Source organism: Lepidochelys kempii, chromosome 20 (assembly GCF_965140265.1).
Source record: "Lepidochelys kempii isolate rLepKem1 chromosome 20, rLepKem1.hap2, whole genome shotgun sequence".
NCBI classification, from domain to species: Eukaryota; Metazoa; Chordata; order Testudines; family Cheloniidae; genus Lepidochelys; species Lepidochelys kempii.
The window spans coordinates 9,144,314-9,162,984 of NC_133275.1; the positions used below are offsets into that span (position 1 = coordinate 9,144,314).

At 59.7% G+C, this 18,671-nt stretch overlaps 1 protein-coding gene across 1 annotated transcript; it reads right to left on the bottom strand.

The window, feature by feature from the left end:
- Window positions 1–4,331: 4,331 nt before the first annotated feature.
- Window positions 4,332–18,455, bottom strand: LOC140901046 (patatin-like phospholipase domain-containing protein 6). The gene is made up of 11 exons (XM_073319215.1): window positions 18,450–18,455; window positions 16,333–16,371; window positions 15,098–15,330; window positions 14,477–14,633; window positions 13,598–13,686; window positions 12,973–13,000; window positions 12,720–12,789; window positions 8,963–9,079; window positions 6,066–6,214; window positions 5,348–5,500; window positions 4,332–4,755 (listed from the first exon to the last, which is right to left on the bottom strand). Exons 1-11 carry the CDS (start codon window positions 18,453–18,455, stop codon window positions 4,708–4,710), a joined length of 1,089 nt encoding a protein of 362 aa, XP_073175316.1. The 3' UTR covers window positions 4,332–4,707.
- Window positions 18,456–18,671: the final 216 nt, after the last annotated feature.

Here is an 18,671-nt window from a genome sequence, read left to right on the forward strand (position 1 = left end):
CCTAGGGGAAACTGAGGCACCCCCATACTATTCAGAGGAAACATTAAGAAGAGTCCCACTTCGTCACATCTCTCCCCCCTTCGAGATCGAACTGAGCGGGGTCACTTTAGCTGGTGACCTGGGGAAGTTCGAAGCCACCAACGTTCCCATGGATGCCCCAGCCTTCCTTGGTAGGAGTTACACCAGGCCCTTCCAGTTTCACGCCCTCCCTTAGGTCGGGGGTGGTCGATAGCACTCGCAGGCCGCATGTGGGAAGGTTTATGCAGCCCATGCCCTTTGGCCACCCCAAGAATGTCTCCCCATTGACCATCACCTTCTGCTCCCACTGGAGATCCGAGGGGCCTGGCCCCAGGAAACTCCACACAGACATATAGGTTGGGACCAGGAGTGGGAGCCTGTCCACATCCCCACCCATCTGGATGACGGAGTCTATGGCCTTGGGACCCAGCAAGGGAGCTAGACACCGGGGCTTTTCCGCAGGGTCCCCTTGGTTCAAATCGCCAGCCTGCTCAAAGGCAGTGAGGTGGCATCCACATCCCCCCCTCCTTAACCAGGGACAGCAATTTAGTCTCGAGGTTCCCTGCGGAACTGGCCCCCTGGGGTCTATCCCCACTCACCCCGGGGAGGTCCCCTAGGCCTCTCCGCCCCACCACCACCAGTTCATGCTGCTGCTGCTTCTGCAGCTCTTTCTCGGGCTCTCGCTGTCTCCCACAGTCCTCTTGCTCCCTCGGACTCAGCTCCAATCCCGTCCATCTCCGATCCCCCGATGGGGAACCCGATCGTGAAGACCCTCGTCTGGTCGGGGACAGGAGTCTTGGGGATGCCTGGCTACCACTCCAGCTGCTCCCAGATCCTGCTATAGCCCCACTGGGGGTCAGGAATCTGTTCCTTAGAGCGGTCATCCTCCTCCAGCTGCACGATTAACTGTGCTTTGGTGAACTTTCCAACGCTCAACCCTCTCTTTTTGCACAGGGTTACAATGTCCTTCTTAAGGAGACGGTGACAGACCATCACTCCGCTCCTCCCAAGTTGTTGTGGACTCACAGGCCCGTGTGTTCTCAGCTCCCCACGGTTTCCAGGGAGAACCCCTAGTGTGCCAGCCCTTCTCGAGGTCACCACCTCTTTGCCAGGGTCGAGCTTCAGACTCCTCCGCCCCTTGGACTGCTCACTGCAATCCCCAGGGGAACCCTGTTACTGCAAAAGTCCTTCTCTCTCCCCGGGCCAAGCTGCAGGCTCCTCCGCCCCTGAGACTGCTCACTGCAGTCCCCAGGGGGACCCCATTACTGCACAGTCCTTCTCGCTGGTCACACACTCCCAGGGGTTAACCGCCCCCCGAAACCGCTCCTCTCTGAGCCTTCAGCAGGCCTGGTCCTCGGCGATCCCCCTTCGTGTTACTGCTCCCCAGTCACTTACTGCAGGAAGCGCCATCCACGGGGTGCAGTACATCCCACCGCTGGCACCAGTTGTCACGGAGTCCCTGGGCGATGCTCTGGAACTGCTCCCCATGAAGCCAGTCAGGACTCTGGGGTAGTCGCCTTTCTGTGAGCAGCCTGTCTTCAGGACACACAGCTCACACAGCTTCCACCTTCCTGGGTCTGACCTCGGAGCATTCAGCATCCTCTGCCCCTCCGTGTGCTTCCCCCCAGCGAGTCCGCTCAGGCGGGGCTCCTGGGGAAGCCAGAGGGTCCTGCACCCCAACTTCGCAGTCAGACGTGACTCTCAGCCAGCCAGTAAAACAGAAGGTTTATTAGACGACAGGAACATGGTCTAAAACAGAGCTTGCAGGTGCAGAGAACGGGACCCCTCAGCTGGGTCCATTTTGGGGGGCCGTGAGCCAGACAACCACGTCTGCACTTCACTCCATGTCCCAGCCAGCCCCAAACTGACACTCCCTCCAGCCCCTCCTCCTCTGGGCTTTGTTCCTTTCCCCGGGCCAGGTGGTCACCTGATTCCTTTGTTCTCCAACCCTTTAGCTCTCACCTCCCAGGGGGGAAGGGCCCAGGCCATCAGTTGCCAGGAAACAGGGTGTCGGCCATTCTCTGTGTCCAGACTCCTGCACACACCGGCCCTCTAGGGCTCTGCAATGATCATACACCCTTACCCCACCACCTAGATACTTAAGGACTGCCTAGGGGAAACTGAGGCACCCCCATACTATTCAGAGGAAACATTAAGAAGAGTCCCACTTCGTCACACAGCTCCTGGACTCCCACTGGGCCCTGCTGGGAGCCAGATTGGGCCGCATCTCCTGAGCCAGAGGGAGGCCCCTAGGGCAGGTGGGAGGCCACCCGTGCAGTGATCCAAGGGCAGTAACCGGGGAGTAGCTGAGAGGAGAGCCGGGCCAAGCAGCTGACAGGGGCATGGGGCCTGCTCAGCCATGGCCAACTGCCCACCAGGTGGCTGCAATTTCTCCTTGCTGCTACTAGACCAAGGTTAATTGCAGAAGCTGGGGCTACATGGGTCCTGGTCCTTGGGTTGGGGGCTCCATGACAGTGATGGGGTGCCTGGAGGGAGGTGCAAACAGCATCCCAGCAGCTCAGCCAGGAATGTGGGGGTACCCAGGAGCCAGGGGGGGGGCATGTCTGCTGAGCCCAGGAATAGCAGCCTGACCTGGCAGAGTTACACACAGCCAGGGAGCAAGGCTCTGGCCTAAATCACCCACCACCCCCTGGCCATGGGTCCCCTGGCTTCCCCTACAAGCCAGGCAAGCTGGGGCTATAGCAGGCCCTGCTGATCCCTGATACTGAGTGCAGGGCCCAGCTCTGCCCCCCAGAAAGCCCAGGCCCTCTCTAGGGGTGTCAGGTGGGGCTGGGAAGGAGAAGCAGCTGCAGGAGAGATGCTGAGGGGCATGTCCCAAAGAAGCAATGCGGAGGAGGGCAAGAGGGAAATGACACTGCCCCATACACAGTGCATGTAGGGGAGGAGGGAGAGGCAGTGTTTTCACCAAAGCACTCAGCCTGGGTAGGGAGACGTAGGACTCCCAGGTTCTGGACTCAGTGTGGTGTTCAGGACCCCAGGTGGCAATCCAGGGGAAGAGAAGCCGGCAGAAGCTGGGGGCATCTGCCTCACCCCATCTTGCAAACCCCCCCTCACTTGAGTAGGTCATGCAGCAGCACGCGGCCAGGAGCTGAGCCCTGGCACCCAGCAAGGAGTGTGCAGGCATAGGGCCATGGGGGAAGTGTGCATGGCCCTGGCTGCCAGCTGCACCCCATGGCCCTCCATGAGGCAGGCAGAGGGCAGGTGAAGGGAGCAGCAAGGAAGGGCTATGGGCCCTCGTGTGTGTGGCGGGGAGGGGCTGGGGTAGGCCTGCCCCAGCATCCTGCCCTCATCCCCACCCCCTACCAGCAGAGGCTGCTGGACTGGGCCCTGCTGTCCCTGAAGCGATGCAGGGCCTTGGACCGAGCAGCATAGTGTTATACCAATATAATAAAAACCAGCAGGATCTTATTAAAGGGGAAAAGGCAAAATGCCACATTTATTGTGAATACAGAAAGAATCACAGTAAGCAGTTAGTTATAGCTATAACATTCCATTCAATTTCATATTTATACACACACACACACAGAGGTTCTGCAAGGTTGTTATCATAGTTACCAGCCTTAGAGTTGCTCATGCCAAGCCACTGGCCAGGTGGCCTGGATATGAGGAGGGAGCAGGGCCTTGTCAGATGCACATCTGACGCTCCTGGAAGGTGGTTTGCAGAAGCAGACCCCAAAGTTCTCACTTTCTAGAGTCCATTTTTATAGGAATTTCTTCTTAGGCCAGTCTGTGGGAATTGCTTCATCATGCTATTGCTGAATCAATCAGCAGATGGCACATTCCTGACGGCTCCGTGCTGCCAGATGTTATCTTGTTCTTTGGTTCTCCCATTCTTGAGGCTGTTGGGTGGATTCCAGTCTGCCCTCCGGGGGTCCTCTGGTTATTTCCACTTGGCGCCTTCTTCAGCCGATGGACACTGGATTCTTAGGCTGGCACCTCCCTGATCATTCAGTTATTATCCACACCAAGCATCCATCCACATCCTATCTCTATTTTAATCACAATTGTTAACAAAGCGAGATGAATACAACAAAAGGGCGGGGAGTCTCTGGGTGCTGTTTCTGTTGTTACAGAGTATTGCTTTGAGTCTCCCTCCGTGTGAGTAGTTGTTACAAAGAATTGCTTTGAGAACGGACTCTGTCTTAGAATGTACTAACACAATTAGCAGCTTGCAAGTTTTACCCAGAGAGGGAAACAAAACCAAAACCAAGAGACCTCTTAATTAGTAATACCCTGGAATTTAAACTATGGGGAATCAAACTCATTTGTGATTTTAATACAGAACTTCAATATAATCCAACAATAGGCCTGCAACTGATACAGCGGTTAGCTGAGGGCCCCCCTGGAACTGCAGCAGCGCTGGCCTGGGTCAAGTACTAGCTGATGGAGAGTGCTGGGCCTAGTGGCCGCCCCTCCACCCTGCGGTGCGTCCAGGCCAGGTCCCACTGCATACTGGAAGATGCAGAAGGGCTGCTGACCCCAGCAGAACCCTGGCCATTAACTGAGTGGAACCAGGCTGGCCTCAGGACTCCAGCAGCAGATGCAGGCCGGGGGGATCTAGCGCAGGATAGGCTCCAGTGCCCCAGCTACATGCAGGCCGCAGTCTCCAAGTGCCAGCCCTGGGCCTGCAGGCTCCATCTGTCCCAGTGCGGGAGCAGGCGGCTGGGCTCACTCCTGGGGCGGGGAGTTGCGGTGCCGCAGACTCTTCTCCTCATCCTGGAAGGAGAAGACACCGTGTGATGGCACAGCCCCAGCCCCCGGGGAGAATGGGGCCCAGCCAGCCACCAAGGGGCAGGAGGGGGCAGCAGTGCTGCTGTCATGGTGGGCCCTTGCCCTCAGGCCAGAGAGCTCAGGGCCAAGAAGGACCAGCAGGACAAGTGTGAACTCAGACTACAGCCCAGTCAGTGGCTGAGCGGAGAACACACACAGGGCCTCTCCCTACCTGGGCACAGCCCATGGCCCAGATTGGGGCCTCCCACCCACCCCGGCCAAGCGCAGCCCCCAGCCTCCCATACCCTGCTGAGCACAGACCCCACCCTCCCCCCAGATCAGGACCTCCCACCTGCCCCACCCCCGGCCGAGCACAGACCCTCCCCTGGCACCCCAGATTGGGGCCTCCCACCCTCTCCACCCCTGCCCGAGCACAGACACCCCCCCCACCAGATCAGGGCCTCTCACCCCCAGGCCAGTGCAGCCCAGGGTCCAAATCAGGGCCTCCCACCTCCCCGCCCCCAGCTGAGCACAGACACCCCCCCAATCAGGGCCTCCCACACTCCCCACCCTCACGGCCCAGGCCATCTGGACTCACGTAGATCTCGTTGAACTTGCCAAAGTCCATGGTTTTGAAGTGGTCGATGGGCGGGCGAATGTATTCGCAGTAGGAGCTCAACTTTACTACCTCCAGCTGGCGCACACACAACACATAGGCCAGATGTGACTGGATCTCCGCCATGTCGGGCACCTGTATGTGTGTGGGGAAAAACAGGAGTGTCCTGCAAGGGGCTGGATCAGCCCCACCTGGGACAGCATCCTGGGGCAGGAGGCTGCAAGGGACAGTCTCTCCTACTTTCTGCAGGTCTGACTCCCCTCCAGCTGGCTCAGTCCAGCTGAGTGGCTGGAGCCGGATCCCAGCAACTGCTCCTGGGGCATCAGGAGTGACTGTGCCCAGCCAGCCTGAGGGAAGCCACCTGGCTGCCAAGGCAGGCCCGCATGCTCAGGCAGGAGCAGCCCTGGGAGGCAGGGGCTGTGGTGGAAGGGACCCTGCCAGCACCAAGGGCTGTCGCTGCCCTTGGGGTAGAGGGCAGAGTCACAGAAGGGGAGAGGGATGGTGAAAAGCCCCAGCCCTGGGTGGGTGGGGCCCGCCTGCCTCCCCTCACATGCCCCCCCGGCCTGCAGCATGTGTCAGGTGCGGCCCAGGTGGCTGGGGGGACGTGCCTGCAGGCAGCAGGAGAGATGGGGCAGATTCCCCTTGGAGGGGGCTCGGGCACGGAAGCCCCCAGGGCAGGGCAGGGCAGGGCAGGGCTCACCTTGACCTTCTGGGTCCAGGGATTGAGGCGTTTCCACAGCAGCCACCAGCCTGAGAGGCTGTCGCCGTAGTTGCAGAGGTCAGTCTCGTCCTGGCTGCCCACGTCGATGGCGACCACTGTTTTGGCGCCCATGGTCCGGGCAATGTCCGCTGGCGTCAGAGAGAGCGTGTCAGGGGCGGCGGCCCGGCAGGGAGTGGCACTGCCGGCTCCCCATGCTCCTGCCTGTTGCCATTAGGGCAGCTCCCCGCCCCATGCCCCAACCACAGCTGGGGAGCAGGGCAGAACCCCAGCCACAAGCAGGAGGTGGGGAGCAAAGCCAGGTTTGCAGCAACCACTTTTCTCCCCTCACCCCCATTTGCGTGGGAGGCATGACCAGCATGAGAGCAGGCGGGGTAGGTGGGGGTGGCTCCGCAGCACCAGGGAGTCCAGGGACCCCTTCCCACTAGCACTGCCCAACTGGCCAGGCGTGGAGCTTCCCAGTGCAGGGTCCAGCATGGCTAGATCTTCCCCATCCCCCCTCTGACTTTCTCTGTGTGAAGTGCAGGTCCAGCTCACCCAGCCTCCCCCGGCTGGCTCTGTTGTGCCTGGGAGCTCCCCCTCCATGGCACATTCAGAGGGCAGTAGGAACCCGCAACTCGTCCCAGGCAAGGACCCCTGGCCAGACAAGCTGCAGCAGGACTGTCCCACGCTGAACTCTGGACTCCAAGCTGCGACAGGGACAGCCCATCGCAGTGCTGGGGAGGGCCCAGTGCAGCTCCAGGGGCAGTGTGTAAATGGCTGTCTGCCAAAGACCTGCTGAAGGCTTCACCCAAGCCCGTGACTGCCAATGGGTGCAGTCTCTTCTGTTAGGCTCCATGGAAGGAGCAATTAAGCCCCTTTATGGAGTGAGGTAACTAAACAGAAGCCATTGCCCAAGGCCCTGGGTGTGTCACATGGCAAGGCCAACCATCAGCTGAACTGTGTGAGCTGAAGGCTTCCCTGTAAGTTTTTGTAACATTTTTTTGAAAGTGTGTGACTCAGTTTCCCTATTGTGTAATGCTACCTCCTGGGTATGAAGGGGCTAATCACTCCTCAGGGACAGGGAGATGAGCTGTGGGTGTTACAGAGGCAGGTCTGCGGTGGTTTGAATGAACTATCAAGAACTGTCCCCACATGGACAAAGTTGCCTCGGAGACACCCTGAGCGGACAGTGACTGTCACAGACTGGGAGCTGAGGGGAGCCCTGCAGGACAGCCGCGGAGACAAAGAGAGCAGGTGTATGTGTGTGGAGGGGGTTAAGATGGCTGCTGCCCAGCCAGAAGATTGAGAATGCAGGCGGATTGGAGCAGAGGCTACTGCTAACAAAGGCTCTGAGTTCAGACAGACTTGAGCCCCTCGGTCCTGGAGTCCAGGTGACTAATGACGGGGCCGTGGTCTGAACAGGCTGTGCAGCGTCACTGCCACTCCCTGCTGGCTGCATTGTTGCCAAAAGGGTCGAGTCTCCCACGGGGTCTACACTCAGCTGGACTCACTGGGGAGCCCCGGCGAGAAGCAGGGGGGCTGGAGCCTGAAGTCTCAGAGTCGTGGGGCTCGCCCTTGCAAAGAGGAGGCCTGAGGCCTAGCACAACCATAGGGGCATCCTGAGCATGATGGGCACCCTGGGACACCAGGACAGAGGGGGGACTGGTTGAAGCTGTGAGGACCTGAACTGAGCAGCCAGCGGCAGTAGTAATGGTGGGGGCGGCCATGACGGGGACAGAGACAGAGCTCTGGGGGGACAGGACAGGCAGCTGGGAAATCGGGACCAAGGAACGTGCCTGCTGCTGTTTGCTCCTGCTGCTCCCATGTGAAGGCGGCTGGGGGCGTTCTCAGTCCACAGACAGAACCACCTGGTTCTCCCTGTAGGAGGAGGCCCCGGCAAGGCCTCACTTCACTGGGGCTGAAGGGGAACAGGGACATTCCAGGGCCTGACAGGCCCACGCTCAGCCCAGCTCCTGCATGTAGCGATGGGAACCGCCACTCGTGGAGCCCGCTCGGCCCAGGGCATCAGCAACAAGGCTGGTGCTCCGTTCCAAGCAGCCAGACCCCGCCCCTCCCCGGGGCTGCCTGCCTGCGCTGGTACCATTTGGCTGCAGCACGGATCGGCAGGTGCTGATGCACGAGGCTGAGCTCAGTGCGACTCCACGCAGCTGCAAAGGGAACCTGGTTCCTTGGGACCTGAGGCTGTTTGCTCTGGAGCCTCAGGTACAAGCCTCCCCCGTCCCTGCTCGGGGGCTTGTGGGGCCAGGGGCTGAGGGAAAAGCTCAAAACCTCCATGGGTAAAGAGCTGGGCATGGTTCCAGTTGGGGAGCAGCCTGGGGTTCTTCTGTGGCCTTTGCTCCAGTTTAAGAAGCCCTCACCCAGGCCGGGGCCCAGCACTGCGGTTCCATAATGTCCAGCCCTCAGCCTGACTCCAAGGGGGAGGCAAAGCAGGGACCCCCCGACCCCCCAAACCCATTCCCCACTTGGGATGCCAGGGACAGCAGACAGCAAGAACGCAAAGGAGCCATTGGGGAAGAGCTGCTCCCCTACACACACATATAACATGAGCCTGCCCAGCTGGCCATGGGCCCAGGTGCTGCACCAGCCCCGCAGGGTGGTGGGAGGGAAGCCCCACTCCCTGAGCAGGATCCCCACTTCGGGTGAGTTGCTGGTTTTAACGATAACATTCCTCCAGCCCCACAGAAGGGCAAGAGGCCCGGGCCCCAGCTCAGCCGTGAGGAGGCTCTAGTGCTGCGGAGACACCAGAGGGGGGCGATGGAGACGCGCCAGGGCAGAGCCAGGCGACGGGGGCAGGGAACTCTGGCAGCAGTGGTGCCTCCCCCGGTGGCCTGCTTCGCGGTCTGTGAGCAGCGTCTCCATCAGCGGCAGGTACTTGCCTGGCAGGTTGTTGGTGTAGCCACCGTCCATCAGTAAGTTGCCATCCTTTGGGTCACAGAGTGGTGGCAGGTACCCGGAAAGGGTCATGCTCGCTCGCACATACCGCCACAGTGAGCCTAACCGGCAGGAACAGACACAGTCAGGAGACGGCCTCTTGCAGGCCCGGAGCCCCGGGGAAGGGAGGGCGCCCCGGCACCCAGGCTGGGGAATCTGCACAGTCCTTGGAGCCAGCGAGAGACTAGCCAACTGCCTAGAACTCAGCCAGGGGTTGGGTCCCGTCCTTGCCCCTTGCTCTGGAAGAGCTGGTGCCTTGGATTGACTCCCAAAGGCCTCAGGAGAGACCGAGCACCTGGCCTCGTGGCCGAGGCTCCCAGCACCGGCCCCCATGAGGTGCAGATTTCTCAGCTTGAGCAGCACACATCTGGCCGGGGTGCTGGGATCCAGCCTGTGCCCTCAGGCCTGTCAGAACCAGCCCTCGCCAGGGAAGGACAAGCTATGGCATGGAAGGAGGCAGTGGCTGCAGCCCAACTTGGGGCGGCCGTGGCAGAGTATGGTGGGCAGGGGTTGCAGCCAGTTGCCACCCCGGCCCAGCCTGGCCCTCCCTTCCAAGCCACGCAGGTCATCCCCGTGGCCCAGGGCCCGAGGAGCGCATGATGCTGACCTGGGACATTGTTAACATAGCAGCCGTCCACAAGCAGGTGGCTGTCCTTGGGGTCGCAGAGAGGAGGCAGGTAGGGGGGGTAAGATGCACTGGCTCTGACGTTGCGCCATACACTGCCTGCTGGAGGGAGAGGAGACAGTCACAGGGCACGGGGACAGCACAGACGGAGAGAAGACAGGAAACGACAGGACAGAAGCTTCAGAAATCCAGATGCCTTCTTTGGAGTAGGGGTACTGGGAGGTCTCCCCAGCCTGGCAGGGAGAGGGCACACCGGCTCAGACAAGGGGCGGTCTGTGCTAGGAGTCAGGCTGGGTGTGGGAACAGGTGCCACCCCCAGCCTAATAGAGGGACAGACCCTTGTGACATACCCAGAAATCTGCCCCCCACCAGAGGAGGGACCAATTCCCTGAACACCCGTCCCCCTCAGCCCACTCCAGCTAGTGGTGGCTACACTGACAACTGGGCTGGGCTATTCTACCTACCCCAACGCCCTGCTCGCTCTCCCTGCCATGGGGCAGTGCCAGGCCCTGGCCCAACGAGACGCTGCTGTGTGCTTGCTGGCAGAAGGCTGCCCGGCAACACGCACACGGGCATGTTGGGACCAGCACTCAAGGGGCTGCGGGACCCTGGGGGCCAGGCCAGCTCGGGAATGAGGCTGCGCAGGCTATGACTTCAGTTGGCTGTCAGGAGCTCTTTGCAGGACTTTGCCTCAGCCTGCAGCCTTCACCTTAGACAGAGCTCTTCAGCGCCCAGGGCTCAGACGCCAGGACAGGACTGTCCAGGGCCGGAGGCAGCAGCACAGGCTGGGCACTGCTGGCCCAGGAGGAGATGGAGGCACACGCTGAGATGGGGGTTCAGGGGGTCCCCAATCACTGCAGGAGGCAGAGGCCCCATTCCATGGGCTTTGGGGGAAGGGCTTCAGCTGATGCCTCTGGATGCCAGCTGAGGACCCCTGGGTAGGACAGCAGGGTCCTGGTAGGGAGAAGGCCTTCCCCTGGCATCTGCCCAGGAAGAGAGCACTCACACGCACACAGACACGCAGCAGAGCCAGCCCTGCCCCTCCCTGACCCATCTCCCTGGCCCCTGGCCCATGGACGCAGTGAGTTAGGGGTGAGTGGGGTTAGTTGGCGTTAGGACAGACAAGCAGGCAGAGTGAGAGCCAGGCAGTTACAGCTGCCGGGGCACCCCGTGGACAGGCATGGATGGATCAATGTCCCAGGTGAGATCAGGCGCCTGTGACAGACAAGGCACAAGATGAGGACCGAGGGCAGAGACTGAGTTTGAACCAGCAGCTCCCCCCTCCTACCTCTCCAGGGAGCCCTCAACCAGCACCAGCACCTAAGTGCAAGGACGGAACGCTGCCCCTTGTCCGCCCCAGCCCCGCCACACGCACCCCCCTCCACCTGCCTCCCCCAAGAGCCTCCAACCACCACCGCCTGAGTGCAAGAACAGAACGCTGCCCCTTGTCTGCCTCAGCCCCAGCCTCACCACACACACACGCACCCCCATAGCAGGCCCTCGCTCCACCCAGGGCTCCCAACCACCACCACCCAAGTGCAAGGACAGAATGCTGCCACAGCTCCCCCCACTCACCCAGAGCTGCCCCTGCTGCTGCTGCTAACACGCCATCCAGCTGGCCCAATGGGGGTGTCAGATGACAGGAGGGCCGCTCAGGCCAGACGTGAGGGGCAGGGGGCAGCAAGGTTAGTGTGTCCCATAGCCCCATCTTGTGTTCTCTCCACACAGTCAGGGGTGGAGGGTGTTACCAGGGGTTAGTGAGTAGCAGAATTGTTACAATCAGGGAACAGGGGAAGAGCCAGACAGGGACCAAGTGGGCAGCAGAGTGTGGGAATGGGCAAGGGGGAAGGGAGGGTCCAGCTCTGACCAGGAGCAGCGTCAGCAGCTCTTGGGCCTGGGTTCTGCTGGCCCAGGCTGGCCCTTGCTGCCCCCAGAAAGATAGGAATGGTGTTTGGCTGCTTGGGGATTCTGGGCCCTGAGGCCAGGTGATCAGGGGGAGCCAGCAGCTCCTGCTGCCACGGGCAGAGCCCTGGGTGGGGGAAGCCCCCAGGCTCTGGTGTTTGGCCCCAGTCAATTTGGGCTGAGTGCTCCCTATAAGGGGTGCCCCAGCCCCTGGGAGAGCAGCCAGGGCTGCTGCGGAAGGAGGGGGTGGCCCAGAGCCTGGCTTCGCCTGTAGCCCAGCCCTGGCAGCAGAGCTAGCGCTCCCTGTGCCACCAACAGCAGCTTCTGCCCTGGCTCTCTCGCAGGGGTGGGGGCGTCTCTCCTTTATTTCAGCCCATCACTCCTAATTAGACCTCTGGAGCCCTGCCCTGACAGCCCCTGCCCTCCTTTCAGCCCTTTCCTGTAACATTATCCTTCTCTGCAGGGCAGGGCGCCGAGGGGCCCTGACAGGTGTGGGGGCAAAGACATTGAGATGGCCATGCCCAGCCCAGTCCCTCACTGTGTTAGTAGATGGCTTGGCAGTCGGGTGGCCCATGCCAGCTGATGTGGGCTAGGGGTTACAAGCACTGCTTCCTGGGGGGCAGGGGGCACTCTCTAGAGCAGGCGATAACCTGCTCCCATCCTTAGAAACATCGGTTCGGCACCTGAGGGGCGGCAATGCTCAGCTAGGGTTGCCAACCCTCCAGGTTTGGCCTGGAGTCTCCCGGAACCAGCATCGATCCCCCGGCGTCTACTGAAAGCCATCCAGGAGATTTTGATAGGCTATTTTAAGGAAACGACATTATGTCATGTTGGAAAAAAAAAATCTCCTGAAATAGCTTCAGTCAGAGTAGGCCTCCCTAAACTGAGCCCAGGCCTGGCCTGGCCACGTGGACCCATCGAGCACACACACAGCAGGGCTCTTTGGAGAGAGCCAGCAGGGGCCGAGACAGGCCAGTGAGGCCCATTACTCTCAGCAACCAACCAGGCTCCACCCCACAGGCTGCGCTCCTGGCTCAGGGTGGGGGGCAGGGAGAGGCCTCTGGCTCTGGGCCCTCACATGAGCAGGATGCTGAGGACTTGGGCCCCAACAGCCAGGGCGCCATGCACCTCGTGCAGCCTGGGACACGCCACGGGTGTGGGGCGCAGGCGCTTACCGTCCTTGTGGACCCGCATGGCCGAGGCTGTGATGTCTGTCGTCACGTTGAAGTAGGGGAGCCACAGATCCTGCAGGGGCACAAAGGGCTAATCAGAGACGTGGGGGCTGTGCAAGGCACCACGCTCCTTGGGCAAGGCCGGGCTCCAGGGAACACCGCTGCCGGCAGGGGGCGTTGCTCAGGGCTGCCCAGCAAGAGGCTACTTTGAGTGTTCTGCACCAGGACCCCCGCCCAGCTTCCTGGATCTCCCTACCTCAATCTGCTTGTCCTGGAAGACCTTGTTGATGCTGGTGTTGCCGGCACCCAGTGCCGAGAGGCTGAACAACAGCTTGAGTGGTTCGTTACCCGGTGTGCTACACCCAATAATCACAACGGGGTGGAGAAGCAGAAAAGTTTATTTGCAGCTGCAAAAAGGTACAGGGAGAATAAAATCTCAAATCCTGCACACAGAGCAGGAAGTTACACAGGCTTTTATACATCCTTTTTCCCAGCATACCTATCCAATAGCAAGCTGCCCCAAGTATCCATATAGCCAGCCAATCCAGTTCCCAGCTAGTTCCCTGATTCTCTGTATCATTTGTTAAACCATACATAAAGCTGCTTTAGTCAGCATTGTTCTTCCATATCTCCCCTGTTTGGCCTTGCTTAGTTTCAGGCAGTCTGACTCTGCAACATACTGTTGCAGATTCTCAGCATAACTGCTGTGTGTGCCTCCAGGCAGGGGGGCCAAGGACACTTGGGCCTAGTACGCAGAGCTGCTGCGAGTGCCTCCAGGCAGGAGGGGGGGCCAAGGACACCTGGCCTGGTGCGAGGGGGCTTCATCGATACTCGTGGTCTGCCATCCCCTCGAGTTACCTAGTGGCCATGCCCCAGTGTCCCTAACACTGGTGTTGAAGGCTGAGCCGGAGAACATGGAGGTGATGGGGTAGGTGAGGTCCAGAACCGTCTCAAACACGGAGTTCATGCTCTGCAGGAGGAGGGCGGGGGGTCACTCCGCGGGGGGCACAGCCCAGCACAAGCAGTGTTCGGAGTCCAGGCTCATGGGGACAGGCAGGGAGGATTGTCGGGGAGCCGGCAGCGAGCCTGAAGCTCACAGGACACTCACTCACTGCATGTGGCTGTGAAGCAGGCGGTGCTCTGGTGCAGCCCCTCCACTTGGCATGCTAGCCCCGGAACTGCTGGTGGGGGGTGGCATGTCCTCCAGCCAAAGCACTGTGTGCCAACTAGCATGACGGCTTGTTACTGGGGATGCTGCGGTTCCCACCGGAACCCCCCTGCTGCCCGAGCCTGCTGCATGCGCAGCAGAGGCTGCCGTGCCTAGCAGCACAATGCTGCAGCGCGCCATGGGGCTCTCCGCTCCAAGCCAAGCAGACGTCCCAGGGCCAAAGGGAGGACAAACCCCCATAGCCTGCAGGCTTGCCTCTGAACTCACAGGGCAGAGCTGCACAGCATGAGCAGGGGGCAGAGACGCCTGCAGCAGAGAGAGCCTGGAGGGTCTCTAGGCCCCCTCAGGCAGAGCGATCAGGCCCCAGTGCATGCTGGGACCTCTGTATTGCACTTGCTGGCCGTGACGCCCAGCTCCCAGTGCAGCCCTGGGCCTGCTGCCAGCGGCTGTGGGGAAGGCTGGGTCACGGGATGGCAGCTCTGGGAGGGGCTGGTTTGGGGAGTTCTCCTGCTCCCACCCTCCCAAGTCTGGCCCTGCCCACGGCACACCCACCCTGTGTCTGCCCCACCCCACAGCAGGCCTTGCCCCTCACCTTGGCCCATTCACGGGCACGCTGCTTGGTGCGCACAGCACTGCGCTCTTCAGCATAGAGAGCCCCGATGAAGGAGCCAATGGATGTGCCCCCGATCAGGTCAATAGGGATCCCGGCCTCCTCCATGGCCGTGATCACCCGGATGTGGGAGCAGCCCCTGGGGGAGAGGGGGGGCTCAGAGACCAGTGGCAGGCAGGGAGCCTGTCCCAGGGCCCATCACACGGCCCCAAACTCTGCAACCTGCCACACAGCTGCCATGCCTCCAACAGGCCAGGCGGTATGCAATGGTGCTCCCAGCATGCACTGCTCTGGGCAGGGTGGTGGGCAGCAGGGTCACTGTCCCAGCCCCACTCCCACGACTCTTATTGAGAGGGAGTGTTCATGTACCACTAGGGACATGGGGCTGGGAACGAGGACTCCTGGGTTCTATCCCCGGGTTTGTCCCCCCGGCCCACTGTAAAGCTGGGGTTGTGGATGCCTACGGCCCCCCTTTGGGGGCAGGTTTGCGCCTGGGTGCAAAGGAGTACCATGGGAATTCAGTGCCCCAGCAGCTCTGTGCCCACCCCCATGGGGTTTTGTCTTCCTTAGCACAGACAGCTTCGCCGTCTGGCACCATGCTACACCAGCCCAAAGGGTCCTGGGGACGAGAGGGACATCCTGGGGATGAGTACCAGCTTGTTGGGGCTCCGGCGGGAGAAGACACGGCGTGGGCACTTGATATGAAGGTGTCCTGAGCACCAGCTGCACATGTTGAGCCACTCAACGGTGCGGGAGGGGCTGGGGCCGTCCTCCCGGTGCAGCAGAATCAGCTGCTTCAGGGCACGCACGGCTGTGTTCTCCAGCATCTGCTCCAGCTGCAAGGGCAGAACAGGGGCCCCTAGAATGAGTCACCTCCCCGGTGGAATGATCCCCGCCCCAGCACAGCACACACAGCCCCATCCCAATGCACAGATGCCCGCCCCGCACAAGCCTCCATCCCTGCACGACATATACAGCCTCTGCACAGCCCCCTCAGCAGGCAGTTCCCCCTCCCCCCTCCCAGCATGAGTCTGCTGCAGCCCAGCCCAGCTCATAGCCCCCCCCAGGATGAGCCCCCCACCCCTGTATGGCACGCACAGCCCTTTCCAGCAGGAGTCTGGAGGGAAGTTGCAGAAGGGACTTGGAAGCTGGTCACAGATTCCCACACCAGAGAGGACCACTGTGATCATCAAGTCTGACCTCCGCCTGATGCAGGTTAGAGGACTGCCCCCAAGGATTCCTAGAGCAGATCTTTTAGACCAGTGACTCTCAACCTTTCCAGACTACTGTACCCCATTCAGGAGTCTGATTTGTCTTGTGTACCCCAGGTTTCACCTCACTTCAAATCTACTTCCTTACAAAATCAGACATAAAAATACAGAAGTGTCACAGCCACACTATTACTGAAAAATGGCTTCCTTTCTCATCTTTACCATATAATTATCAAATAAATCAATTGGAATATAAATACTGTGCTTACATGTCAGTGTGGAGTGTACAGAGCAGTATAAGCAAGTCATTGTCAGTATGAAATTTTAGTTTGTACTGACTTCGCCAGCGCTTTTTATGTAGCCTGTTGTAAAACTAGGCAAATAGCTAGATGAGTTGATGTACCCTGGGAAGACCCCTGTGGACCCCCAGGGGTACACGTATCCATAGGCGCTGACTCCGTGGGTGTTCCGAGGTTGGAGCACCCACAGGGAAATATTAGTGGGTGCTCTGCACCCACTGGCAGCCGAGCTCCCCTCACCCCCTGCCCCACCTCCTCCTCATTCGCCCCCTCCCTGAGCGTCCCTGCCACATCCCTGCTCCTCCACCTACCTCCCAGCGCTTCCCACCTGGCCGCCACCAAAGAGCTGTTTGGCGGCGTTAGAACGCTGTGGGAGGAGGGGGAGGAGCGGGAACACGACGCGCTCAGGGGAGGAGGCGGGGAAGAGGCGGGGATTTGGAGAAGGAGTTGGAATGGGGGCAGGGCAGGGGTGGGGCCTCATGGAAGGGGTGGAGCATCCAAGGGAAAGAGGGGAAGTTGGTGCCTATGCACGTACCCCTGGTTGAGAACCACTGTTTTAGACAACATCCCATCTTGAATTTAAAATGTCGAGCGAGGGAGAATCCACTGCCACCGCTGGTCAGTTGTTCCAATGGTTAATCACTCTGTCTGTCTCCTCTCTGACTTTGTCTAGCTTTAAGAAGAGCCCTGCAAAACCGCGGATATCCGCTTTATATCTGGGGATGTGGCTATCCGGGGACCATTTTCCGGCTTGCGACTCAGATGCACATACAGATGTTGTTTCCGTGCAGGGCTCTGCAGAACATGCTAAGCCAAAGGGAGCGGCTGTCATCAGCCCTCAGGCTCCAGCTCAGCTCTCTCAATCATATAGGCCTAGCCCGCTGAGCATCCTGGGAGTTGTAGTCCCCAGCTTGCTTGGACAGAGGAGATAAACTACAGCTCCCAGAAGGGAGTGAGCCAAGTGCCATTTGAAAGAGGTGCGGTTGTATTTTACATTAGCAAGTGGCAACTGCGGTGCTGTGAGGAGAGCAGCCTGTCTGTCCCGGCCGGGTCTGCGTGCGCTGGACCCGCCGCGGCTGCATAGGGCTGTCCGAGCCACTGGGAGGGTGGCGCTGCACATGAGGGCTCAGGATTGTAGCCTCCCTCTCTGGAGTGGGGCAGGATGTAGGGTTGCCAACCCTCCAGGATTGGCCCGGAGTCTCCAGGAATTAAAGATTAATCTTTAATTAAAGGTTATGTGATGTGATGAAATCTCCAGGAATACATCCAACCAAAATTGGCAACCCTAGGCAGGAGGGACAGAGCCATCGGGGGGCAGTTGGTGTCACGGAGTCCCTGGGCGATGCTCTGGAACTGCTCCCCATGACGCCAGGCAGGACTCTGGGGCAGTCCCCTTCCTATGAGCAGCCTGTCTTTAGGACACACAGCTCACACAGCTTCCACCTTCCTGGGTCTGACCTCGGAGCATTCAGCATCCTCTGCCCCTCCGTGCGCTTCCCACAGCGAGTCCGCTCAGGCGGGGCTCCTGGGGAAGCCAGAGGGTCCTGCACCCCAACTCCGCAGTCAGACGTGACTCTCAGCCAGCCAGTAAAACAGAAGGTTTATTAGACGACAGGAACATGGTCTAACACAGAGCTTGTAGGTGCAGAGAACCGGACCCCTCAGCTGGGTCCATTTTGGGGAGCAGTGAGCCAGACAACCACGTCTGTCCCCAGCCAGCCCCAAACTGAAACTCCCTCCAGCCCCTCCTCCTCTGGGCTTTGTCCCTTTCCCCGGGCCAGGAGGTCACCTGATTCCTTTGTTCTCCAACCCTTTAGCTCTCACCTTGCAGGGGGGAAGAGCCCAGGCCATCAGTGGCCAGAAAACAGGGTGTCGGCCATCCTCTGAGTCCAGACTCCTGCACACACATGCCCTCTAGGGCTCTGCAGTGATTATACACCCTTACACCACCCCCTAGATACTTAAGAACTGCATAGGGGAAACTGAGGCACCCCCACACTATTCAGAGGAAACATTAAGAACAGTCCCACTTTGTCACAGTTGGGGGTCGGGGACTTGGCACAGCCCTGTGTCACTGCTGCACGGTGACCTGTGACGCTGTTAGTAGAGCCCTGGATATCCGTGGGTATCTGCAGATATCCCCATTCAGGGATGCAGAGATCCACGGACAATTTTTGCGGATCACGGATCGGATGCGGATATATATTTTTGTATCTGTGCAGGGCTGTAGCTTTAACTATCAGTGACTGGATCACGTTAGACCTTCGTCAGCTAGACTGATGATCCCAGTATCAAATATCTGTTCCCCAGGTAGGAACTGAGATCTAGTCACCCCCTAACCCTCTCTTTGTTATACTAACTAGATAGAGCCCCGTGAGTCTGACTCTAAGGTAGGTTTCTAATCTTTTAATCTCATGGCTCTTCTCTGACCCCTCTCCAATTTACCCACATTCTTCCTGAATTGCAGGCTGCAGAGCTGGACACGGGATTCCTGTAGCAGCTGAACCAGTGCCAGATACGAGGTTAAACCTCCCTCCTCCTACTTGAGATTCTCCTGCTTATGCATCTCAGGATTGCATTAGCCCTTCTGGCTACAGCATTGTGCTAGGCGCTCATGTTCAGCTGCAGTGTAAAGACATTACCTTGGTTTCCCTTTAGGCTGTGTTA